At 44.2% G+C, this 24,138-nt stretch overlaps 1 protein-coding gene across 1 annotated transcript in view; it reads right to left on the minus strand.

Annotated features, from left to right (window-relative positions):
- Window positions 1–3,991: 3,991 nt before the first annotated feature.
- The window catches only part of fam174c (family with sequence similarity 174 member C), a 64,914-nt gene continuing 44,767 nt past the window's right edge, over window positions 3,992–24,138 (minus strand). The window contains exon 3 of the mRNA XM_038805191.1: window positions 3,992–8,793. Coding sequence (XP_038661119.1) covers window positions 8,790–8,793 — 4 coding nt within the window. The 3' untranslated portion in view covers window positions 3,992–8,789. The remainder of the gene's footprint in view (window positions 8,794–24,138) is intronic.

Below are 24,138 nucleotides of genomic sequence, written 5' to 3' on the forward strand. Positions count from 1 at the left end.
GGATGTTTTCTATATGGACTTCAGTGAGACCTTTGACAAGGTCCCTCATGGCAGACTGGTACAAAAGGTGAAGTCACACGGGATTAGGGGTGAGCTGGCAAGATGGATACAGAACTGGCTAGGTCATAGAAGGCAGAGAGTAGCAATGGAAGGGTGCTTTTCTGATTGGAGGGCTGTGACTAGTGGTGTTCCGCAGGGATCAGTACTGGGACCTTTGCTGTTTGTAGTATACAAATGATTTGGAGGAAGATGTAACTGGCCTGATTAGTAAGTTTGCAGACGACACAAAGGTTGGTGGAATTGCGGATGACGATGAGGACTGTCAGAGGATACAGCAGGATTTAGATAGTTTGGGTGGAGAGATGGCAGATGGAGTTTAATCTGGCCAAATGTGAGGTAATGCTTTTTGGAAGGTCTAATACAGGTAGGGAATATACAGTGAATGGTAGAACTCTCAAGAGTATTGACAGTCAGAGAGATCTAGGTGTACAGGTCCACAGGTCACTGAAAGGGGCAACACAAGTGGAGAACGTAGTCAAGAAGGCATACAGCATGCTTGCCTTCTTCGGCCGGGGCATCGATTACAAGAATTGGCAAGTCATGTTGAAGCTGTATAGAACCTTAGTTAGGCCACACTGAGTATAGTGTTCAATTCTGGTCGCCACACTACCAGAAGGATGTGGAGGCTTTAGAGAGGGTGCAGAAGAGATTTACCAGGATGTTGCCTGGTATGGAGGGCATTAGCTATGAGGAGCGGTTGAATAAACTCTGTTTGTTCTCACTGGAATGACAGAGGTTGAGCAGCGACCTGATAGAGGTCTACAAAATTATGAGGGGCATAGACAGAGTGCATAGTCAGATACTTTTTCCCAGGGTAGAGGGATCAATTACTAGGGGTCTAGGTTTAAGGTGCGAGGGGCAAGGTTTAGAGGAAATGTACGGGGCAAGTATTTTTTACACAGAGGGTCATGGGTGCCTGGAACACGCTGCCGGAAGAGGTGGTGGAAGCAGGGACGATAGTGACATTTAAGGGGCATCTTGACAAATACATGAATAGGATGTGAATAGAGGGATACGGACCCAGGAAGTGTAGAAGATTTTAGTTTAGGCGGGCAGCATGGTCGACACAGGCTTGGAGGACCAGAGGGCTTGTTCCCGTGCTGTACTTTCCTTTGTCCTTTGTTCACGCATTCAATGTCATTGCCCTTTAAAGTGTATTCCTAGAAGGGTGAAAACTTTGATCTGCATTGTTTGCATTCAATTTCATGCCCCTTTGCCTGCTGAAAGGTTACTGATTGACAAGTTGAGGTAGTTTCAAAGGAGAGATTCAAATTGTTTATTTTCACATCTATGCAAGGATCCATTATCTCACGGTAGCAGGTATTTTCCTAATCACAGTTTTTTTAAATGAGTCTGCCTCTGTTCCTAGAAAGTGCAGCTGTCCCCTTTAGAGCGTGACCTGTCAAGAGATTTGGTCCCGCCCCTCTCAGTTGCAGCATGGACCCAATGTGCTGTGCAATGGCACGGAAAAGCTGATACAGCTAAAAAACATCCCAAGTACCACAGCATGGCATAGCATGGTGGGCCGCTCCTCGTGCCCAGCACAATTCACTTTGATTTTCCCGCTGGGGTTCTGGAGAATCTCAGCCCAAGAGTCCACTGACTTAGTGTTTTGGGTAATCTCCAAACAATAGCAGGTGTGAATTCCACAAAAAACATTTGTCCTCTATCCATGCCAGGGGGCAGTACACACCCATAGTTATTCAATTTGGAACTTTCCAGAAGTTTAATAGTCAGTGCAGAATAAGAATATGTCATGTGACTCTTTGGCAGCCATCTTAATATTTCGCAGCTGTCCATCTTAAACAACTAAAATATACTTCTGGAAGTTTCCATGTGAGCTCAAGCTATGTGTAAAGTTATTAATCCACAGTCGGTCAAACATGCATGTTTAAGTTATAGCTCATTCCATTCAAGCCATTTACACCGCAAAATTTAGATCTTGGGGCAGCACGGTGGCACAGTGGGTTAGCCCTGCTGCCTCATGGCACCTTGGGTTTGCCCTGCTGCCTCATGGCGCCGAGGTCTCAGGTTCTAACCCGGCTCTGTCCATGTGGAGTTTGCACATTCTCATGTTTACGTGGGTTTCGCCCCCACAACCCAAAGATGTGCAGGCTAGGTGGATTGGCCACGCTAAATTGCCCTTAATTGTAAATAATAAATTGGGTATTCTAAATTTATTTTTAAAATGTATAAATCTAATTCAATGTATCATAAACTTCTGTATTTTATGAGCTAGGTAAAATATTGCTTGAATTTTTGAAAAAAATCATATTGTAATTAGTATAGTAAAATTATTTAATTTACAAATTCATAATTAAGGACATCACAATGTCCAAGGTGCAAACATCTCCTGTATTTACTGTTTTTATCAAAGTTCAAATACTAATATCTGTGGTTGCTTTTCATCTGTACCTCTGGCATTTTGGCTTTAAACTACAATTACTATAATTATTTTCCAATTATAATAAGCAGTATAATTGTTGCTCATCAACACTTACAATTATGTTATTAAATTCACGTTTCACTAAGCTTAAGGCACTTTTTTTATCCATGTTGTACTTAAATGTTAAGTGCTAAATTCTATCACAATTATAATTTAGGTTTTACTTTAACCTTTATTGCATGAATAGGTTTAATGACAAATAATAGCTTGAATACAATGATTAATGCTGTGCTCTTGAAATCGAGACAATTTAGACTTGAACTAACATGAACAATAAATTTTATTCCTGAAGGAAATTGTTTGCTATTTTAAATCATATTTACTTTAAATATTTATTCTTTCTACATAAAAATGGTTACCATCTCTTTCATTCAAAAATCTGGTCATGTTGGACCAGTTCCGAATCAAAAGAATTATTTCAGGTGTAGGATGGCTAAACTAAAATGGGTCCAGTTTCCATTTGAAATATCATAACATGTTGGGTAGCATCGGCCTAACCAGTGTATATATAGAATCTGGACATTTAAAATATGATTAGTTATGCTCAAAATAGGAGTTACACTCCTATGTTTCATAATACATTACATAGGTTCAAATTTCAACTTGCTCAAAACAACTCCCACTTGCCCCAAAAAAGTGCCCACAGCCAGAGGCCAAAATTGAGATTCTGCTGCGTAGTTTTGGGTAAGCCTCTTTAAATTGCACTAATTTTCAAAATATTTCAAAATCGGAGCACTCGGCAGAAACCCCGTGGGTTTTGGCTTTAAACTACAGTTACTATAATTGCAGACACGGGGAGAACGTGCAGACTCCATACAGTCAGTGACCCAAGCCCGGAATCAAACCCAGGTCCTGGCGCTGTTAAGACACACCAATGAAACTATTATAAAATCTCTATTTTTGCTAATAACTCAATTTTCACATGATTAATAAACCAGCTCCAGACTACCATCCTTCACTATATCAACAAGTTTTTTTTATATGGTAAGAATATTTTTACATTCTATTACCCTATGTGCTTGTACTGATTCATGGGAGTTATTCCATTTGTGATTGTGAAAATTAATTTTAGCATAAATTTGAACTTTATCCTAACCAGTGCTACTTCAACCATATTTGAAAGCAGGAACTCCACACCAGTACTTTAGTTTTTGGTTCTCAACCATATAGCCTTTTTGTTTTTTCAAATCGTCAATAGAAATTTAATTTATACATACACTTAAAAAAATTAATATATAAAACCTTAGAATCTTGAAGTGTGAAGTCAAAAGTGAAGTCCAACTGGAAATAATAACCATCTTTTTCTTTCTTGCTACACATTGGCAATTTCTGTTTTTACAACAGAATGAATGGCTACCCATAATCACTGCAATTTAATTATTTCAATGACAGTAATTTTCCAGTAGTCAACTGCAGATCATCATTTTATAAACTAGCAGTGGTTTGTCTCAACCGTTCATTCCTCAATACATCATTCACAGAATCAGGGCACATTTGATTTTTAATAGAGATAAAAGGAGATTAATTTAGCATAGTAGTATTGTTACACAAAAATCTATAAATATTCATATATATTTGATTTATTGTCCAAATGTTCAGTTTAGTACATTTCTCTAAATGCTATACAGCATTACGAAATTACAGAAACTATGTTTTGTAGATAGCACAAAAGAAAATTTAAATATCCATTTAATATGGAGAAAAACAATTCTTTACCAAGACCAATGGTACAACAATCCATTGACATTAAAATTCTTGTAAATGTTACCCATCAGGTTAGTAAAACAGAATTAGAAGTGACATTAGCCTGCTACTAACATTTTCATTTGTTAATTGTAAATCTAGCTATAAAATATATTCAGTAGTTTGCTACAAACATTTTAATTGAGAATTCAAAGCTTAACTTATTTTTAACAACCAGCTCACACAAAAGAATTACGAATTCAATAGATATGTTGTAATTTTTATGAAGTCCTCCCTTTTTATTTAACTAGGATAAGCTAGGTTGAGTAGGAAGAATCAGTGAAACCACAATGATGCTCATTTTGAGACTTCAAGTCTGGATCCTTTCTTGCTTTATTTCCTAAAAGTATAGCTGCCAAGATGGTATGCTTGGAGGGAGAGATGCACTTACTTGCATTTGTATAGCACCTTTCAGGACCCCAATTAATCATCAATTAACTACTTTTCGAAGTGTAGTTATTATTGTAATGTGGGGAATGCAACAGTCAGTTTGCAAACAGTAAACTCCACATCAGTTTATAGTGAAGTTGGTTGAGGAATAAGCATTGATCAGGACAAGAAATATTTAGGACTTCAGCTAGTTAGGTATCTTCATGGCACAATGTAGAAGTCTTCCGCACAAATTAAAATAAATTATCAGTCTTGTGTAGATACGCTTTGTTTTTCAAAGGGATAGAATCCATTTCCTACCACTGAGTTTATTACACAGGAACACCTTACAGGCATCTCTAACACCTATATAAATAAAGTAGTTAGAAAGGAGAATGCATGCTAAACAAGTGAAATCTGAAAAGCAGGCAAATAGAGTTAACTTAGATGATTGGCACGGACCAGCTTTGGCCGAAGGGCCTGTCTCCGTGCCGTAGATGCTATAGGGATATTGACTTAACTGATAAACATTGCTCCTTGTGATGTTACATGCTTGGCTGAAATCCAAGATGAAAAAAGTTGCCTAACCTGGCCAAGAAAGAGTATAAATTACTCCACTCGGTGGAATGGGATGAGCAGAGGCTTAACCTCTCCATTTTACTGTAGATAGGAGGGGAAAGCCATATGACAAGTCCTACCACTTAGATAGGAGAGATTTTGGTTCAGCAACAGAATCAGAGCATGATCCTTTTCATCGAACAATAATATATCCATTGCCTGGGAGATGGATTCTTGGTTCTCAGAAAAAGAAGTCAATCAAGACTACTCAGTCAGTGAAAAGAAAGGCCGGTGCTGACCAGGGGGTCAGGAGTAGAGGGACTTGGGGGTACATGTACATAAATCTTTGAAAGTGTCAGTCCTGATTGAGAAAAATGATATAAAGGATCCTATGCTTCATAAATGGATGCATGAAGAGCAAAAGCAAAGAAGCTATGGTGCACCTTTATAAAACATAGATTTGATCTCAAACAGAGCAATGTGTCCAATTCTGGTCACCACACATTTTGGGGAAGGAGAGGCACTGGAGAGGAAGCAGGGGGAATTTACGAAAATGTTTCCAGGAATAGGGGATTTTCATTGCATGGATGGATTACAGAAGGTGAAACTGTTTCCTTGGAGGGGAGAGGATTGGAAGGAGGTATGTTGAAGGAGTTTCATGATCATGGACAGGGTGGATGGAGAGAAACTGTTCTGGCAATGTAGTGAACAGTGCCTAGCTCTACCAAAACTAATAATGAGCATCATAAGACGTTTACATCATAATTAGCTAAAACCATCAAAACAGAATTGATTTGTGTCTGATTCCTGGGTTAAAAAGACAGTATAAGTATTCTAAACGGTTGAGAAATGATTTCAGCTTGAGTTTGCAACATCGTCTTTTAGAATATGTTTCTAATGAGAATCAGATCCTGTGAATGGTTCTCCTTTTTCATGTTCTCATTTAATTAGGAAATTCAAATTCCAGAGAGCTAACTTTTGAAAAACTGTCAAACTCAAGTATAGATAGATAAAGGTTCAGATGTTTAATGAGACTGTGATGATGAAAGAGCAATTGGCTAATATCCTGACAGCCACATGAGTCCAAAGGCAAGTGTCAGTAATTGTTATTTTTTATTTTGGATATGAATCAGAGGATGTTTATGCAATTGACATATTAGCTACATGAACAGGTAATTAAAAAGTCCTCATGTTAGGGATGAACTGAGTCTGTGACACAGAACACCGGAGTGTGATTATTCAGGTAAAACAGTTGCTGAACACAATGTCAATTAAACAATCAAGAATTCTTCTGAATTTCTTCTCAAAGTGCAGATCAGGTATGAGATAGTGAATTGCTAGATAAACAAAGCACTCAAAGTAGAAACTTGGGGCTGGATTCTCCGAACCCTGATGCCGAAATCGCGGCTGGTGCCGAGGTGGAGAATCCATTTTGGTGCACAAAATCATGACCGCCGCCGGTTCCCTGATTCTCGGGGCTCCGAAAAGTGGCGTACTGGGAGAGTATTGCACACGCATATCACGTACCTGCGGCCATTGCTGGAGGCTCGCCGCGCCATTCTCCGCCCCCGACCGGCCGAAGTCCCGACGGCGTGGATCTAACATGGTCCTGCCGGTCAGGATACTAGCGTGGCGGCTGCGGACTGAGACGCAGTCCTGGTCGGGGGCGGCTCGATGGGAGGGCAGGGAGCCTTATACGCAGCCGGGCAATGTTTGGGCAGGCGGTCAGGGTCCGGCACACAGCCAGTCGGGAGCACTATGTTCAGGGTCCAGCTCCGTGGTCCAAGTCTGCCATGGAGCACAGCGCGGCCGCTGGAGGGCTAGGAATATGTAGCCCTTTCACGCCAGTCTTTCTGGCTCGAAAGTCCACAGTTTTTACGACGGTGTGGGGACATATTCCCAAAACCAGAGAATCCAGCTCCTGGCTTCTCCCAACCGAGAGAGATCTGTTCCATTAAACGTGATTGAGTTTATTCAACAGCAACCAAGGTTCGAGACTTTGTGCTTAACTGGGAGAACTCCTCTGAGCTCTGGAGAGATTTAGATGGTTTTCCAGAGATGTTGTTTAAATGCCACAATAATTAAATGCTGCCACAATCCAATGATCGAGGAAATTAGCAATTTGTGACTTTGAACTTGAGCAAGACTGAGGTTAGGGGGTGAAGGAACAGAATGATCTGCACTAGGAAGCCCTTTAATAGATCTACCGTTTGTACAGCCAACAGGTAGTAGCACATTGTTACAAGCTCTAGAACTATTAACTTGAAGGTCTCAGCATCAGTAGAATGAGGAAGCTTGGAAAAATGCACTGAATCACACTTAACTTACACCAAGTGATTAGGGATGCTTTCATTGTTAACTACTGGCCTTTCCCAAGTTCTTTCTACATAGACAAAACAAACTTCACATGTAGCTAGATTATTTGTCTAGACGATGAGGGATTGGAATTTGTCTTGACACAAGAAAACTGCCCTCAAAATTTAAGAGAAAGTGATTTTTTTTTAAAATAGCCTCAAACACAACTTAACCTGGACTTGAGACATGGAATGTAGAGGATACAAAATGAAGGCTGTGCTTTTTATTTACAAGAGTTGAAGCCTCATATAGGTTTGCATTCAATTAAGAAATAGCAGTACTGTAGTAACTGATGTTACTCAGAACCATATTTTGAAATAGTGCTACAACTCAAAAATCCTTGTAATTTAGCTTATCAAGATCACTTTCATTTGCCCAAAAAACTCCATAAAAGCAAATATTTTACAGAAATTAAATTGAAAAACATTGATAAACATTCTTTCAAAGTTCCGATGCCTACTCTGCTTTGCAAAAACAGGAAAACAAAATCAAACAAATCATCACAGCATTCGTTTCAGCTAGTTAGTTTGTAAACACTTACCGAATTTGTGCACACCAATGTATATTCTGTACAATATGACAGAATTTTGAACCTTTATATAATGCATTGACATGCAATATTTCTACAATATCAACGCTTCTGCAAAACATTTTTAAACAGACTGTAAAATACTAATATAGAGTATTAGTGCTGCAAGCTGCAGTAATCATTTATATAGTTCCGAGGATATTGAAGTCTTCCTACCCAAGGATCCCACATTAATCACACGTTTTTAAAAACATTCCTGTGACTGAACCATCTTTATTCTCTGGCTCGGATTCTAATTTTAAAAAGGAGCCAAAGTTTGACTCAGAAAATACAGATCTCTGATATATTTTTTAAGCTGAAATAACTCCCATTTGTTGCAGTCCAAACCAGATTAATGTTCATCTCTACAAAAAGAGCTGGGAAAAATTTTGCTTTGCTTTTTCAACCTTAAAAATACTTCATAATTCTCAGGTTTGACAAAGAATTAAAAAAATACATTCTCCATTTTCATTTAACTTAATATAGAAACAAATAGCTACTTTATTAAAATAGTGCATTTTTCAATAAGATGATAGAACATCAAAACAACTGTACAGTAACATATAGTACAGCTGTAAACAATACATAGATTTAGAGTTCATTCTGGTATAGCACGATGCAGGTAGTTTCTTGATATTGCTCTATAGTTTTGGTTTTCTTGCAGTGTATACTCTTCCAGATTGACTGCTTTTACCTGTAAATAAAACAAAAAAAAGTTTTTTGTGCCTTCTAATTGCAAATGTAAAGAGCACTTTGTTCCCTAAATAATGAGATGCCTTTGTACGCAGATAGAAGATGCCTTTGTACAGAATAAGACTAATGAGGGATTACTTGATTCTTAGATTGGGTACTAAAAGTAGAAAAGTGCTCCATTCTCTGGCTAACCTTCACCCCAATGAAAGCAGAAACTCAAAGTAAGTTTAAGTCAGTCACAAGATGTAAATTGTATTTGTCAGTTGAAGATTTTAGTGCCACATCTGCATCACTAGGAATGGACAACAAATGCTGGCCTAACCAGGTTTTCCCACATCCCATAAATGAATATGAAAAATCGATATAAAGCTATTATAAATCTAAAAGAAGTCCACTATGTTTTAGATAATTTGAATAAAAATAGCTCTGTACCTTTTTCTAATAGAGTAACTGTCAGATTTTATTCAACTAGAAAACAAATTTGGAAAACTGACAAATGTTGTTGAAGGATATCTACATATTCACATTCATCTTTTTGTTGCATTACAGAAAATTAAATTAGTATATTAATTTCAGCTTTTAAGTGACTTCTTGTTAGCAAAGCTCAGTTAGCAAAAAAAAAAATTGAATTATTACCCTCGGCGAGTTCGCGGTCAATTCCAGCCCCAAAGGCCCCGGAGTCCCAACACAAGTGAATTAACCAATAATTTGTATTAAATGTCTGAGATCTTTGGCCCTCGACTGCTCTAATGACTTACAGCCACCAGATTTTTAAGTGAAACACAACAACTGTTTATTTATAACAGAAATAGAGTTGAAACATGCAGCAATTGTAACAAAATAATGGTCAGCTATTTTACTATTTCCCATTTTACCATCCCACCCTCTAATTCAAACACACACAAGACAGACACACACATAGGGAGAGGTAGGGATGAAATAACAGGGATTAAAATAAGTGAGATGAGTGTCCTTGCTTGTGATATTGACGTTGTTGCAGGAGGCCGTCTTCCCAGGAAGTTTAACGATCAAAGCCACCGACTAATGAGGTTCTTCTGTGAGTAACATGCATTTAGTGCTTCCTGGCTGCAGGGTTTCCTCTGGGGGAATCACTTACCCTGGGCCTTACTCAAAAGAACAGCCTCAGACTCTCGGTCTCACTTTCTCCCCAGGTCCAGCCTGTGTTTTAAATTTAACTGGTTTCCTGGATCACCAGAATATTCCCCAGCTTTACTGAGGAGAACAGAATATCAGAGAAGCAGCTTCCTCAAGATTTTAGAAAAGTCTGTTAAGATTTCAGGGAGAGAAACCCAAAGAGTTCCCTACAGCTCTGACTTCAGGAATTAAAACACAAATAGACTGGATAGAGAGGAAAAGCTGGCTGGATCAGTTTTCTTGGAGAGAGCTGCAACAGAGGTGTTGCTCTGTCACTGGACTTTCAAAACTGAAAGCACGATGAATCCTTCCAGCTCTGCAGAACATTCCAGAAAGGTCAGTACCAATCAGCATCGAGTATCAGCAAAGGCCCAGCAATTTGAGCCAGCTCAATGGCCGCCAGCCAAGTCCATCACAATGTGTCAGCACTGATCTCCCTGAATCTGCTAATCTGAATTATAAACAGCTCTTTGCAACCTGTCTTGCCAGACAACATAAATCCTCAGATTACCAGCCACTCGAATTAAAGGTGAAGTCCATTTTAAAGGCATAAATCCCATTAATTGTCCAGGTACAAAAATTGAAATAGCAGAATAATAGAAATTAAAAGGAAAAACAAAGGACAAACAGGAGGATCCTTACAGCGTGGCAACAGCACTGCGTTCACTTTAGCCTTGTAAAGGCACCTATCACAGTTCTTTAGATATGATGGTTGAGTAAAGTTTGGGAAGTTATTCTTCTGAATGGACGGCTCGGTAGCACAGTTGCTTCACAGCTCCAGGGACCTGGGTTCGATTCCCAGCTTGCGTCACTGTCTCTGCGGCATCTGCACATTTTCACGTGCTGCATGGGTTTCCTCCGGGAGCTCCAGTTCCTCCCACAAGTCCCGACAGACTTTAGGCGAACTGGACATTCTGAATTCTCCCTCAGTGTACCCGAACAGGTGCCGGAATGTGGCGACTAGTGAATTTTCACTGTAACTTTGTTGCAGTGCATATGTAAGCCTACTTGTGACACTGATAAAGATTATTATTATTATTAAAAATTGAAGCCCAGCAATTAGATGAGATACTTTCTTGAGCAGAAGAAAGGTATAAATAGATTGGCACTTGACGAGACACTTCAGTGGAATTTGAACAAAAGATGGCCAAGTGGTCCAAGTTCAGTCAGAAAACTGGCATGAAGGAGGCAGGTTTCCCAACTAGACCTTCCCGCATTTTGCCATTTTTTTGACAGGGGATGGGGGTGGTCTTTGCGTCATTGTTGTGAGGGGCGAGGCCTAAACATGCCAGTAAACCCGGCTTCACAGGTATCAGAACACCGCTTTTAAAGGGTGCCCTGAACTCAAAATGAAAGTTAAGACCCCATTCTCCCCCAACGGACATTTATTGATACCAGGGATGAAGGACTCTGGGAATGGTGTGATACTTAAAATTTAGGATTTCCCTTCATTGGAGTGAAGGGTAATTCAAAAAAGGGGTAAAATGATAAGAAACTGATATACCACTTCCATCTTAATAGAATGCAAATTAAGAATTAAAAGGATAAACTGTAAAAAATGGTGCAAACTGTTGAAGCCTTTCAAATAACTTATGTGGAATTCAATTTTTGTAATTTTCATGGGATGCGAGTATTTGAATACAGCAAGGCCAGTATTTGTTGCCCCTTCCTAATTTTCTTTGAACTGAATGGTTTGCAACATCATTTCAGGGGACAGTTAGGAGTCAATCAAATTGCTGAGGATCAGGAATCATATGTACGCCGGACTCTAAAAGGACATTAGTAAGCCAGGTGGATTTATATAATAATTAATGATAGTTTCACATCACCATTACTGAGACGAGCTTTAGATTCTAGATTTATTCACAGAATCCAATTTCCACCAGCTGCCAGAAATTAGCCTGGACCTCTAGATTACGAGTCCCACGATGCCATCATTTCTCCTTAATGCAGTAGTAACTTTTGTTTAATTACATGAAATATAACATGTCAATTATGGGTTTTAAGGGTACAAGGAGCAGTATTAGACCAAGGAGTTCATAAAGAAAAACAGTGTAGATGAGTTGAGTTAAATAGTCTGTTCCCCTGTTGTGGCATTCTTTGAGCCTGTTGAATATAAAAACCATGGACTGGATTTTATGGGGTGCCATGGTTCCGGCCTCCATGGCTAAAATGCTAGGAGAACCCAACCACAATCCCACCTGCTCTTTCAAACTAATTTGAAATGAAATGAAAAATAAAATGAAAATCGCTTATTGTCACAAGTAGGCTTCAAATGAAGTTACTGTGAAAAGCCCTGAGTCACCACATTCTGGCGCCTATTCGGGGAGGCTGGCACGGGAATTGAACCGTGCTGCTGGCCTGCCTTGGTCTGCTTTAAAAGCCAGTGATTTCGCCCTGTGATAAACCAAGCCCAATTTGATGTTGGGAGCAGCTTTAAATACTTTAAGGTGAGACTTCTCGCTTGAGAGAACTGTTAGCTAATCAGGGGCGGCATTCTCCCCTACCCGGCGTGACGGAGGGTGCCGGAGTAGGGGAGTGGCGCCAACCACTCAGGGGTCACGCCTCCCCAAAGGTGGGGAATTCTCCCCACCTTTGGGGGCCAGCCCCGCGCTGGAGCGGTTTGCACCAGAAGACTGGCGCAAACACCCGACGCCCCCGCCAGCAGGGCTGGCCAAAAGGCTTTCGCCGGTCCGCGCATGCGCGATGCGGGGTTCTCTTCCACTTTCGCCATGGCGGAGGCCGTGGCGGCGCGGAAGGAGAAAGAGTGCAGCCAGGGCACTGGCGCGCAGTCTGAGAGGGGGCCCCCGATCGCGGGCCAGGCCACCGTGGGGGCACCCCCCGGGGTCCAATCGCCCCCCGCCCCCCCAGGACCCCGGGGGCCTGCTCGCGCCGCTGAGCCCGCCGTTCCGGAGGTGGTTTAAACCTCGGCAGCGGGAGAGGCCTCCCAGCGGCGGGTCCTCGGCCCATCCGGGCCGGAGAATCGCCGCAGGGGCCTCTCCGATCGGCGGGGCAAGATTCCTGCCCCCGCCATTTCCCGGGTGGCGGAGAATCTCCGACCCTGTGTGGGCGGGATTTTTGGCGCCCCCAGGCGATTCTCCGACCCTGCGTGGGGTTGGAGAATTTCGCCCCTGATGTCCAGAAGCCCAGTAGTTCCAATAGCGCCCCTTGGAATGGTGGCCACGGCTGGGACCACAGGCAGTCCGACCATGCCATGGAGCCAGATAAGTCTGAGATGATGGGAGGGTCTTGTATTTTACTTAGGCCTGCCAATCTGTTCTGGCAAAGGGTGTCCTCCCCCGCCAATCTGTTCTGGCAAAGGGGGTGAAAAATATATTTCTGCGGGCAGCTCAACAGATCATTAAGTACATGAAAAGAAAAAGAAATAAAAGAAAATACATAAAAGAAAATACATAATAGGGCAACACAAGGTACACAATGTAACTACATAAGTACCGGCATCAGATGAAGCATACAGGGTGCAGTGTTAATGAGGTCAGTCCATAAGAGGATCGTGCGGGGAAGAAGCTGTTTTTGAGTCTTTTTGTGAGTGTTCTCAGACTTCTGTATCTCCTGCCCGATGGAAGAAGTTGGAAGAGTGAGTAAGCCGGGTGGGAGGAGTCTTTGATTATGCTGCCCGCTTTCACAGGCAGCGGGAGGTCTAGATGGAGTCAATGGATGGGAGGCAGGTTTGTGTGATGGACTGGGCTGTGTTCACGACTTTCTGAAGTTTCTTGCAGTCCTGGGCCGAGCAGTTTGCCATACCAGGCTGTAATGCAGCCAGATAGGATGCTTTCTATGGTGCATCTGTAAAAGTTGATAAGAGTTAATGTGGACGTGCAGAATTTCTTTAGTTTCCTGAGGAAATATAGGCACTGTTGTGCTTTCTTGGTGGTAGCGTCTACGTGGGTGGACCAGGACAGATTGCTGGTGATGTGCACCCCTAAGAATGTGAAACTGCTAACCATCTCCACCTCGGACCCGTTGATGCTGACAGGGGTGTGTACAGTACTTTGCTTCCTGAAGTCAATAACCAGCTCTTTAGGTTTGCTGGCATTGAGGGAGAGATTGTTGTCGCTGCACCACTCCACTAGGTTCACTATCTCCCTCCTGTATTCTGACTTGTAGTTATTCGAGATCCGGCCCACGATGGTCATATCGTCAGCAAACTTGTAGATGGAATTGGAACCAAATTTTGCCACTCAAGTCATGAATGTACAGGGAGTAGAGTAGGGGGCTACGTATGCAGCCTTGCGGGGCTCCGGTATTGAGGGCTATTGTGGAGGAGGTGTTGTTGTTTATTCCTACTGATTGTGGTCTGTTGGTCAGATAATCGAGGATCCAGTTGCAGAGTGAGGAGCCAAGTCCGAGGTTTTGGAGCTTTGATATGAGCTTGGCTGGGATTATGGTGTCAAAGTTGGAGCTGTAGACAATAAATAAGAGTCTGATGCAGGAGTCCTTGTTGTCGAGATGCTCTAGGGATGAGTGTAGGGCCAGGGAAATGGTGTCTGCTGTGGTATGCGAATTGCAGTGGATCAAGGCATTCTGGAAGTATGGAGGTGATGCACTTCATGACCAACCTCTCGAAGCACTTCATTACGACTGAAGTCAGGGCCACCAGACCGTAGTTATTGAGGCACGTTGCCTGGTTCTTCTTTGGCACCAGTATGATGGTGGTCTTCTTGAAGCAGGTGGGGACCTTGGAGTGGAGTAGGGACAGGTTAAAGATGTCCGCGAACACATCTGCCAGCTGGTCCGCGCAGGCTCGGAGTGCACGACCAGGGATCCCGTCCAGGTCCGTCGCCTTACGAGGGTTCACTTTCAGGAAGGCCAATCTGACTTTGGAAGCTGTGATGGTGGGTATGGGTGAGTTACGGGCTGCTGGGGCACTCGACAGCGGATTGTTGGTTTCCTGCTTGAACCAAGCATAGAATGCATTGAGTTTATCAGGGAGGGGTGCGCTGCTGCTGGAGATACTGCTCGGCTTCGCTTTGTAGCCAGTTATGTTGTTTAGTCCTTTGCCACAACCACCGAGAGTCTATCCGTGACTCTAGCTCGGTTTGATATTCCCTCTTGGCATCTCGGATGGCTTTGCCGAGGTCATACCTGGATTTCTTGTATAGGTAAGTGTTGGCTGACTTGAACGCTTCAGACCTGTCCTTCAGTAGGGAGCCATTGTTTCCGGTTGGGTAACGTATGTACTGCTTTCTTTGGCACGCAGTCGTCCACACATTTGCTGATGAAATCTGTGGTTGCATACTCATTTACGTTGGCCGCTGAGTTCTTAAATATGGACCAGTCCACTGTCTCTAAGCAGTCACGGAGGAGATCTTCTGCTTCCTCAGATCAGCACTGCACGACCTTCTTAGCTGGATTCTCCCGTTTGAGTTTCTGCTTGTGTGCCGGGAGAAGGAGCACCATCTTATGGTCTGATTTCCCAAAGTGCGGACGGGGGATGGAACGGTAGGCGCCCTTGATTTTTGAGCAGCAGTGGTCAAGAGTGTTGTCGCCCCTGGTGGGACAGGGGTTGTGCTGGCGGAATTTTGGCAGTACACTCTTCAGGTTATCCTTGTTGAAGTCCCCGGCCACGACGAACAACGCCTCCGGGTGTTCTATTTTGTAGTTGTTTATAACTGTGTACAGTTCGTCCAGCGCCTCTTCACTTCTGCCTGGGGTGGGATATAGACCACTGTGATAATGGCTGAAGTGAACTCACGTGGAAGATAGTATGGGCGGCACTTTACGGTCAGGTATTCCAGGTCGGGGGAGCAGTAGGTCGCCAGGGTCGCCACATCCAAGCCCCAGGAGGAGTTGATGAGGAGGCAAACCCCTCCACCCTTCGCTTTGCCTGATGACGCGGTGCGGTCCGCCCGGTGAATTGAGAAACCTTCAGGTTGTATGGCACAGTCCGGTGAGGCGGGGGTGAGCCATGTCTCTGTGAAACAGAGCACACAGCAGTCTCTTACTTCCTTCTGAGAGGTAAGTTTAGCATTAAGTTCATTCATGCTTGTTTTCGATCTCTTGGACGTTTGCCAGGAGTATGCTGGGGAGAGGGGTCTTGAAACCACATTGCCTCAGTCTCACCTGCAACCTGCAGCGTTTCCCTTGCTTCCTCAGTCAGCGGCTGCAGCTAAATGGTGCTGGGATCCGATGGGAGACGTCAGCCCTTGTGGAAGGTAGATGGTTGCATCTGGCGGGGTCCAGGGCGCTGGCTGGAACCGGGGCGCTAGTTATGTTTCCGGGATCGTGTCTGGCAGGGTTGCAGGCACTGGTTGAGGGTGGGGGGTTGCTGGGGGACATGTTTGCGATCCGGATGGGCCCTGGAGTTCTGTGGGCACGGGAATACCTTGCGGCGCGTTTGAGTCCTCGCGCGGGGTCTCCGCCATTTTGTGGGTCCTGGGTAGAGCCTTCCTGAGGCAGGTTGGACTGAGTCCCGTGGTCTGTTCCCTCCCTGGGCGCTCCAGGGGTCCGGTCTTGAAGTAGGCCCGGTCGGGCCTCCACATGGATTTTTCTTTCTTCCATCTCCAGGTAGGTCAGGCTGCTGGGCGGACCTCTCTGGCTCGGGTCGCTGGGCGGGTCGCTCGGGGTGGAGTTGGGCCGGGTCTCGTCGTCGGGAGCTCTGGGGACTGGGCGAGGCGATCTGGCGTTGGTTGTTAGGCTGGGTTGGGAGCTCCGAGGTCCAGGTCGGATCCAAATCGAGATCGGGGCTTCACTTCCGGTTTGGGCCCGATCCGCTTCCAGGTCGTGGGGGTCAGGTTGAGTCACTTCAAAAGGTCTCCAAAAAGTATCCCCCAACCCCAGCCTCCCTCAACACAGGTAAAATACTGAAGGTGACAGGATGATACCCTTAAATAACCAATTAATATGATGCATTCAAAAAGTTATTAGATGTAGAAATTATTTGTGTATAAAATGGTAACAAGATTAAAAAATATGAAAATGTGAAATAATGGTGGGATTTACCGGCTGCTCACGCCAACGGGATATTCAGGTACTCCGAAGGCGAGGAATATGTAAAATCCAGCGAATGGCCATCCTGCTCCCGACCTGTCTAACATTTTATGCATAGCAAGGGTAGATGTCGGGCCATCTGCCTGCCTGTTTGTCCTTAGGCCTGGTGAGGCCCTGAAAGTAGCCCATTCATGGCCACCTGCTGGATTTTAAGTATCTCTCCACCATCAAACCCGCAGACCCGCAGGCGAGGGGAGCACAAGATCCAGCACATATGAATTGGCAGCATGTGAATGAAAATACAAAACCCAGCTTTTTAAAAGCAATCTGGATGAAGATATCTAGCATCCAACTCCTTATTAAAGTTGAACATAGACAAAGTAAATTTCAGGCACAAATGCTGAAAATTCCTGTGGAATTGTACCCCAGCTTGATTCAGTGACTTTGCACTTGAGGATACATACATGTAAAAAATGGATGCAAACATGGAAAAAAAGATTGTGCATTCAGATCCAGCTGTCGGGTGTATTCGCAAACATCTTTAACCTCACCCTACTCCGTTCTGAGGTTCTTACCTGCTTCAGAAAGACCACTATCATACCGGTGTCAAAGAAGAACTAGGCGACGTGCCTCAATGACTACCACCTGGTGGCCCTGACAACTATTATTATGAACTGCTTTGAGGTTAGTCAGGGAGATACATCACCTCCAACCTTCCAGATTGCCTTGATTCACTGCAATTCGCCTACCACAACCACTCAACAACAGATGCTATCTCCCTGGCACTACACTGATACCAGGAGCATCTTGACAACAAGGCCTCCTGACCACAGATCACAAGCAGTAAGAATAGGCAATGACAACTCCTCCACGATAGTCCTTAATACTCGATGGGCCGATTGGCCTCCTTCTGCACTGCAAATTCTCTGATGACAACTTCTTGACAATTGTAGCACTATACTCCCTACACCGCACCCGATCTGGTTTAGCTCAGTGGGCTACACAGCTGGTTTGTGATGCAGAACAGGTCCCCTCCTCCCACATCTACATCTATCACAGTTTACCCTCTGATGTTAGTTTCTCTGCTGTTTGGCTTTTCACAACTTTTGTTCTCTCTGGGGACTGCCATTAGCACTCTTTCCCCGTGTTTTCTGTGGCTATTAGCACCCCACTTCTCTGAAAATGAAAATCGCTTATTGTCACGAGTAGGCTTCAATGAAGTTACTGTGAAAAGCCCCTAGTCACCACATTCCGGCACCTGTACGGGGAGGCTGGTACGGGAATCGATCAGTGCTGCTGGCCTGCTTGGTCTGCTTTAAAAGCCAGCGATTTAACCCAGTGAGCTAAACCAGCCCCTTGTGTAAAACCAGCCCCTCTGTGGCTATGACACATCTTTCGATCTCACTCCACAGTATAAATATTTCCCACTTTCTCTGCCGGATAGCTTTGACAAAGGGTCATCTGGACTCGAAACGTTATCTCTTTTCTCTCCCGACAGATGCTGCCAGGCCTGCTGAGATTTTCCAGCATTTTCTTTTCGGCTTCAGATTCCAGCATCCGCAGTAATTTGCTTTTATCCAATGTTCTATGTATTCATGTATGGAGCAATCTGCCTGGACTTCACGCAGAACAATACTTTTCACTGTACTTTGCTACTCGTGAAAATAAAACAAATCAAATAAAAAAAGCTGCAAATATTATTTCATATTTTTTTTAATGTGTGCGGTTCGCATTTTATAGACTAATAATTTCTACATCTAATAACTTTCTGAAGCCATCATATTGAGATTTCTCAGTGTGAAATCAATAATTTTTTCTACTTTTAAAAGGCAATACACAGGGTAGGCATTTAAACATAGTTTGAACATGAATACAAATGCCAATAGCGACACTACCAGGTCATCAATCTTTTTCCACCTTTGACAAAGTTAGTTGTCACAAAGACATCTCACTCAACATTCTCAGCTGTGATTGCTGCAGGAACCCAATACTTTCCACATAAATCATCCTTTGTGATATAAACAACAAACAAAAAGGAATGGAGAAAAAGAGAAGTCTGACACGTAACACCATTACCGGCTATTCAGAAACGTCAAATGTCAGGATCACAAGCATTTTTGGTGTCATATTTATGACGATCACAGGAAAAATATGATTGCATTAGTCAAGTCATCATGACTTATACAGATTATACATCTCTGGTCCTAGTCTAGTGACATGACTGAGACACTCATCAAATCAATATCTAATTAAACACATAAAGATGAACTTCTACACAAGATTTTCAGTTTGATTGATTAACATTCTGAAAATAGTAAGAAGTCTTACCACACCAGGTTAAAGTCCAACAGGTTTGTTTCAAGAACTAGCTTTCAGAGCACTGCTCCTTCCTCAGGTGAATCTAGTTCCGAAAGCTAGTGTTTAAAACAAACCTGTTGGACTTTAACCTGGTGTTGTAAGACTTCTTACTGTGCTCACCCCAGTCAAACGCCAGCATCTCTAAATCATTCTGAAAATAGATTAGTACATTTGAGTGGTATTTAACAAATGATTATCACAGCCCAACACTAGTACATACAAGGGTATTGTCTGAAAGTTATTACCTGCAAATCATCATACTATTTATTACATATAGTGTGATGCTACATCCTCTACACTCCTGGAATCACTGGAAACCTTCATCCCATTTCATTTCAACTGTATTTTATCATTTGTTTCTTTCTTGTCTTTCTTGATATGTATTAATCGCCCCCCCCCCCATCTTTTCCTCCCCCTTCTCCCCTTTGCTTCCCCCTTCCCCTTCCCCCAGACCTACATCTGTCACAGTTTACCCTCTGATGTTAGTTTCTCTGCTGTTTGGCCTCTCACACCTTTTGTTCTCTCTGGGTACTGCACTCTTTCCCTTGGTTTCTGTGGCTATTAGCACCCTGTTTCCCTGGGCTTCTGTGGCTACGACTCAACTTTCATTCTCACTCCACAGTAGAAATATTTCCCACTTTCTCTGTCTGTTAGCTTTGACAAAAAGTCATCAGACTCAAAACGTTAGTTCTTTTCTCTCCCTACAGATGCTGCCAGACCTGCTGAGATTTTCCAACATTTTCTCTTTCATTTTAATTGGAAATGTATTTGATCTAATAAGATATATTTTAAAATGATAAATTTTATGAATTAATCAATGGCTTCCATGGGCAAACTTTTACGTGTCCCGGCCAGGTGTGCAATCGATCAGGAAGAGCGTAAAATTGCGCATGATTATGTCAGCTACACATCCCGACATCATCCCGCACTCGTGCGATATTTTGGTTTGCGGGCTCAGGCGTAGATAGGCAGCCCAACCTGCCGACAATTATGGAGCCAATTGAGGGTATTCTCTGCCCTATTGCCCAGAATATTATGTTGCCTATGCGATTTTTAAGTCATCACAAAGGCAGGCGGGCAATCAGTTTTTCAACTTTGCTCAATCACGGAATGGAAGGTTGGGTGGTGAGGGGAGCAGGCCTCAATCTGAAGTCTCCTCCAGATTAGAGGCGCTGGTCCCACCTGCTTCCCCCCCCCCCCCACCCTACCCCCTCGAATGCCGTGTCCGCACCCTGTACTCCGCCCCCCCCCCTCGGTTCCGATCCCCCAGGACATCCTCAATCATCCCACCTCCAGAGTTACCTTGTGAATGGTCCCAGAATTTAGTTCAAAGCAGAGTGCTGCAGTACCTCTTCTGGCCACTTCAACCTGGAAGAGTTGGAAAGCTGTCAGCCAATCAAATGCCAAGGGCAGATGGAAGTCCTCCCAGTGCCAATCAACGCTCAACTCAGCATTAAATGGCAGTGGGCTTCTGAGAGTCGGTGGGGGCGCGTTACGTACTGACTCTCAGGCTGACCCTTTAAGTTATAATGATAAAAATCGAAGAGTATTTTTTCAGTCAAGATAAATTAATTTATCTCCGTTAAATAAAGTTGCTGCATAAATTTTATCATCTGAGTGACAAGCTCCATAAAGTAGCCTGTGTTGTATTTTCTTCTTTTACATCTGAAGTTGCTCAGCATGTAGCCCAATTGAAGGGAAAGTATTTCTGTGGTCAATACTTTCCCTCAGTGGGCTCTTCCATTTTATATTTGCGAAAATACATCTTCAGGGGAAAAAATTCTCCAGCTGAGAGGTGCAGGGTTTTGGGCCTCCACCTCTTGTTAGGTTGTTCAGTGACATTTGGAACACCCCCACAGAAAACTGTGGACAGCTGGCTCCTGACTTCAGACAGATCAATGTGCTAATCCAAATTTATAGGGGACACATGCAAAATCAACATCTTGTACTTACAAAGTGCCTTGAATTAAATAAAACCACCCAAAATGCATTACAAAGCATATTCTGCCACTAAATAATGTGAGACAAAATTAGGAGGTGGTAAAAAGTTTGGCCAAAGATGTTTTTAAGGAACATCGTGAAAGAAGAAGTAATGAGGCGAAGAAGTTTAAGAAAGAAATTCCAGCGCTTAGGAACGAGGCAGTTGAAGACATAATCACCAATGGGCAGATCAAATAAAATTAGGGATTCTCAAGAGGCCAGAATTATATGAACGCAATTATCGTGGCAAAGTTGTGAGGCTGGAGGAGATTACAGAGTAGAGGGAGGGCAATGGACAGATTTGAAATAAAGGTTGAGAGAGCTTGCGTTGGTCACCGAACATCGGGGAGTGAGATGACTGGGACCTGGTGCAAGTAAGGATACAGGCAGCATGGTCTTGGACTATCTCAGGTTTATGGTGGTAGAATGTGGAAGATATTGGGACAGGAAGGCCTAGAGGCAAGGTGAAGATTTTAGAAGATGCGTTGAGGCAGGGGCAGAGTCAGATGGTGTTATTAGGTGTAAATGGATTGTCTTAGTAATGATGCGGATATGTGGTTGGACGCTCATTTTGGGGTCACATTTGACACCAAGATTCCTTTTTCTGGTTCAGCATCAGACAGTTGCCAGGGAGAGGGGGATGGAAGCAGGAGCCAAGCAACGGAGACTGTAGGAATGAATGAAAGCAATGGCTTCGGTCCTCCCAATTTTTAACTGACAGAACTTTCTCATCCCAGTACTGTATATTAAACAAGCAATGGTGGTAGTGGTAATGAGGTGGATCTGGGTGTGGTCTACCAAATGTGAAAACTAGTGCTGTAAAGGGGCTTAAAGCAGTGTTTTTCCAACTTTTTTTCCTAGAAGGCACTTTTACCAATCGGCCAACTTTGGTACCTATGTCCACCTTCGCAACCCATGCTGATGCTGTTCCCTGCCAGGTTCTCGGTCACGTTGCAAAATAAGGAACACTACTTCAACACCCCAGCGGAGGCGAACGAGTTTATTTGGACGAACAGCCTGGACAAGGGTCAGGCAAGGCAACTCTGAAGGTGAAGTAGAGGAGGAAAGAGGGGAAGAAATAACTGTGATAAACACACAATATGTTTGCGTGGGACAGTGCTGCCTCGCTTTGATCAGAAAGGTCAGATCACAGGGAAGGGCGAGGGCAGCTGCATGCAGGAGAGGGTGAGGCATAGGCAGCGGACAAACAGCGGGCATGAGACAGGGGTAGGACCAGCCCCGGGAGGGGGCCATCACACGAGCGGGGAAAGCTAGAGCAGGAAGTGTGATAGCAAGGTGGGGCCACGCCGCATATCCCGCCAGGGAGGCAGCGCCTGAAGGGGGAGGTGGGAGCACAGGGGACAGGGAGCAAAAAGTGTGTGTGTGTGGTGTGTGTGGGGGGGGGGGGGGGGGGGGGGGGGGGAGATAGTAGGGGGGAACGAGGGGTGGAGGTGGAACACAGGGTGAACACGAAGAGAAGGGCAGGGCTTTGGATTAGTTTTGGCAGGTAAAGGGCAGGTTGAGGATACAAGATGGCGCTGCCAGCAGCCACTGTGGAGGGTGCCTAAACAAAGGGAAACTCCGGTGGGCAGGGGCACACCACGTGGCGGATGTACAGTTGGCAGTCATGATGGGAGATCCCTGGACCAAGGGAAGCTCCGGAGTGCAGGGGCCTGGTCTCATGGTGAGAACAGAGACTGCGGCCATTTTGGACGGTCCTGGTATGCAGGGGCATGTCCATCAGGTACGTACGGTTGATCCCGCAGGAAGGGGCTGACAGAAAACCCCAACCAGGATTATCAGCTGGAATGTCAGGGAACTTAACGGCCCAGTGAAGAGCTGCAGAGCGTTTGCCCATTTCAGAAGTTTGAAAGCAGACACAGACTTCCTGCAAGAGATGATCTAGAGGGAGAAGGACTGACTGCGGGTAAGGAAGGGCTGGATGAGACAGACGTACCATTCATGCTATGGGACAAGGACTGGGGGGGGTAGAAATATTGATTAATAAGAGGACGGTGTTTACGGCGACATGGTTGGTTACGGATCCAGGGGAACGGTACGTCATGGTCAGCGGTGTCCTGGACGGGGCACCGGTAGTTCTGGTAAACGTGTGCGCTCCAAATTGGGATGACACAGACTTCACAAAAAAAGACCATCGCGGAAATCCTCGACACACACCTGATCATGGGCGAGTACTTTAACTGTGTTCAGGACCCATTGACATACCGATCGAACACCAGAACAGGGAAAGGACAGACATGGCCAGGGAACTGGGAGCATTCATGGAGCAGAGGGGTGACTGTGGACCCTTGGTGGTTCCTACACTCCAGTGAGAAAGAATTCTCCTTCTTTTTACCGGTGCACAAAGTACACACCCTTCTTTGCAGTGGGGAAATAGGTGCCTCCAGAAATAGTCAGAGCTGAATGCTCTGCGATAGTCATCTCCGACCACGCTACACATTACATGAATGTGAGGCTGGAGATGGGGCGTGCCCAATGCCCCCACATGGAGGTTGGACACGGACTTCTTGGCAAACAAGGTCTTCTGCCAAAAAATATCTCACTAACAAACAGAACGGGGAAGTCTGACCACTGGAGGCACTGAAGGTAGAGATTAGGGGAGAGATTATAGCCTACAAGGCTCGTAGAGATCGGGAAGAGAGGGAGGCCAGGCAATAAATGATCAACTTCATCCTGGAGGTCCACAGGAAATACTCCGAGGCCCCGATCATAGAGCTGCTGGCACAGAGGAAAAAGCTGCAAATGGATTTTAACCTATCAACCAGGAAGGCAGTGCGCCAACTTCGTCAGACACGGGGGATCATCCACGAACACGGAGAGAAGGTTAGCCCGCCTTTTGGCTCACCAGCTGAGAAAGCAGGCAGTCACGAGAGAGATAACA

This window comes from Scyliorhinus canicula, chromosome 8 (assembly GCF_902713615.1).
Source record: "Scyliorhinus canicula chromosome 8, sScyCan1.1, whole genome shotgun sequence".
NCBI classification, from domain to species: Eukaryota; Metazoa; Chordata; class Chondrichthyes; order Carcharhiniformes; family Scyliorhinidae; genus Scyliorhinus; species Scyliorhinus canicula.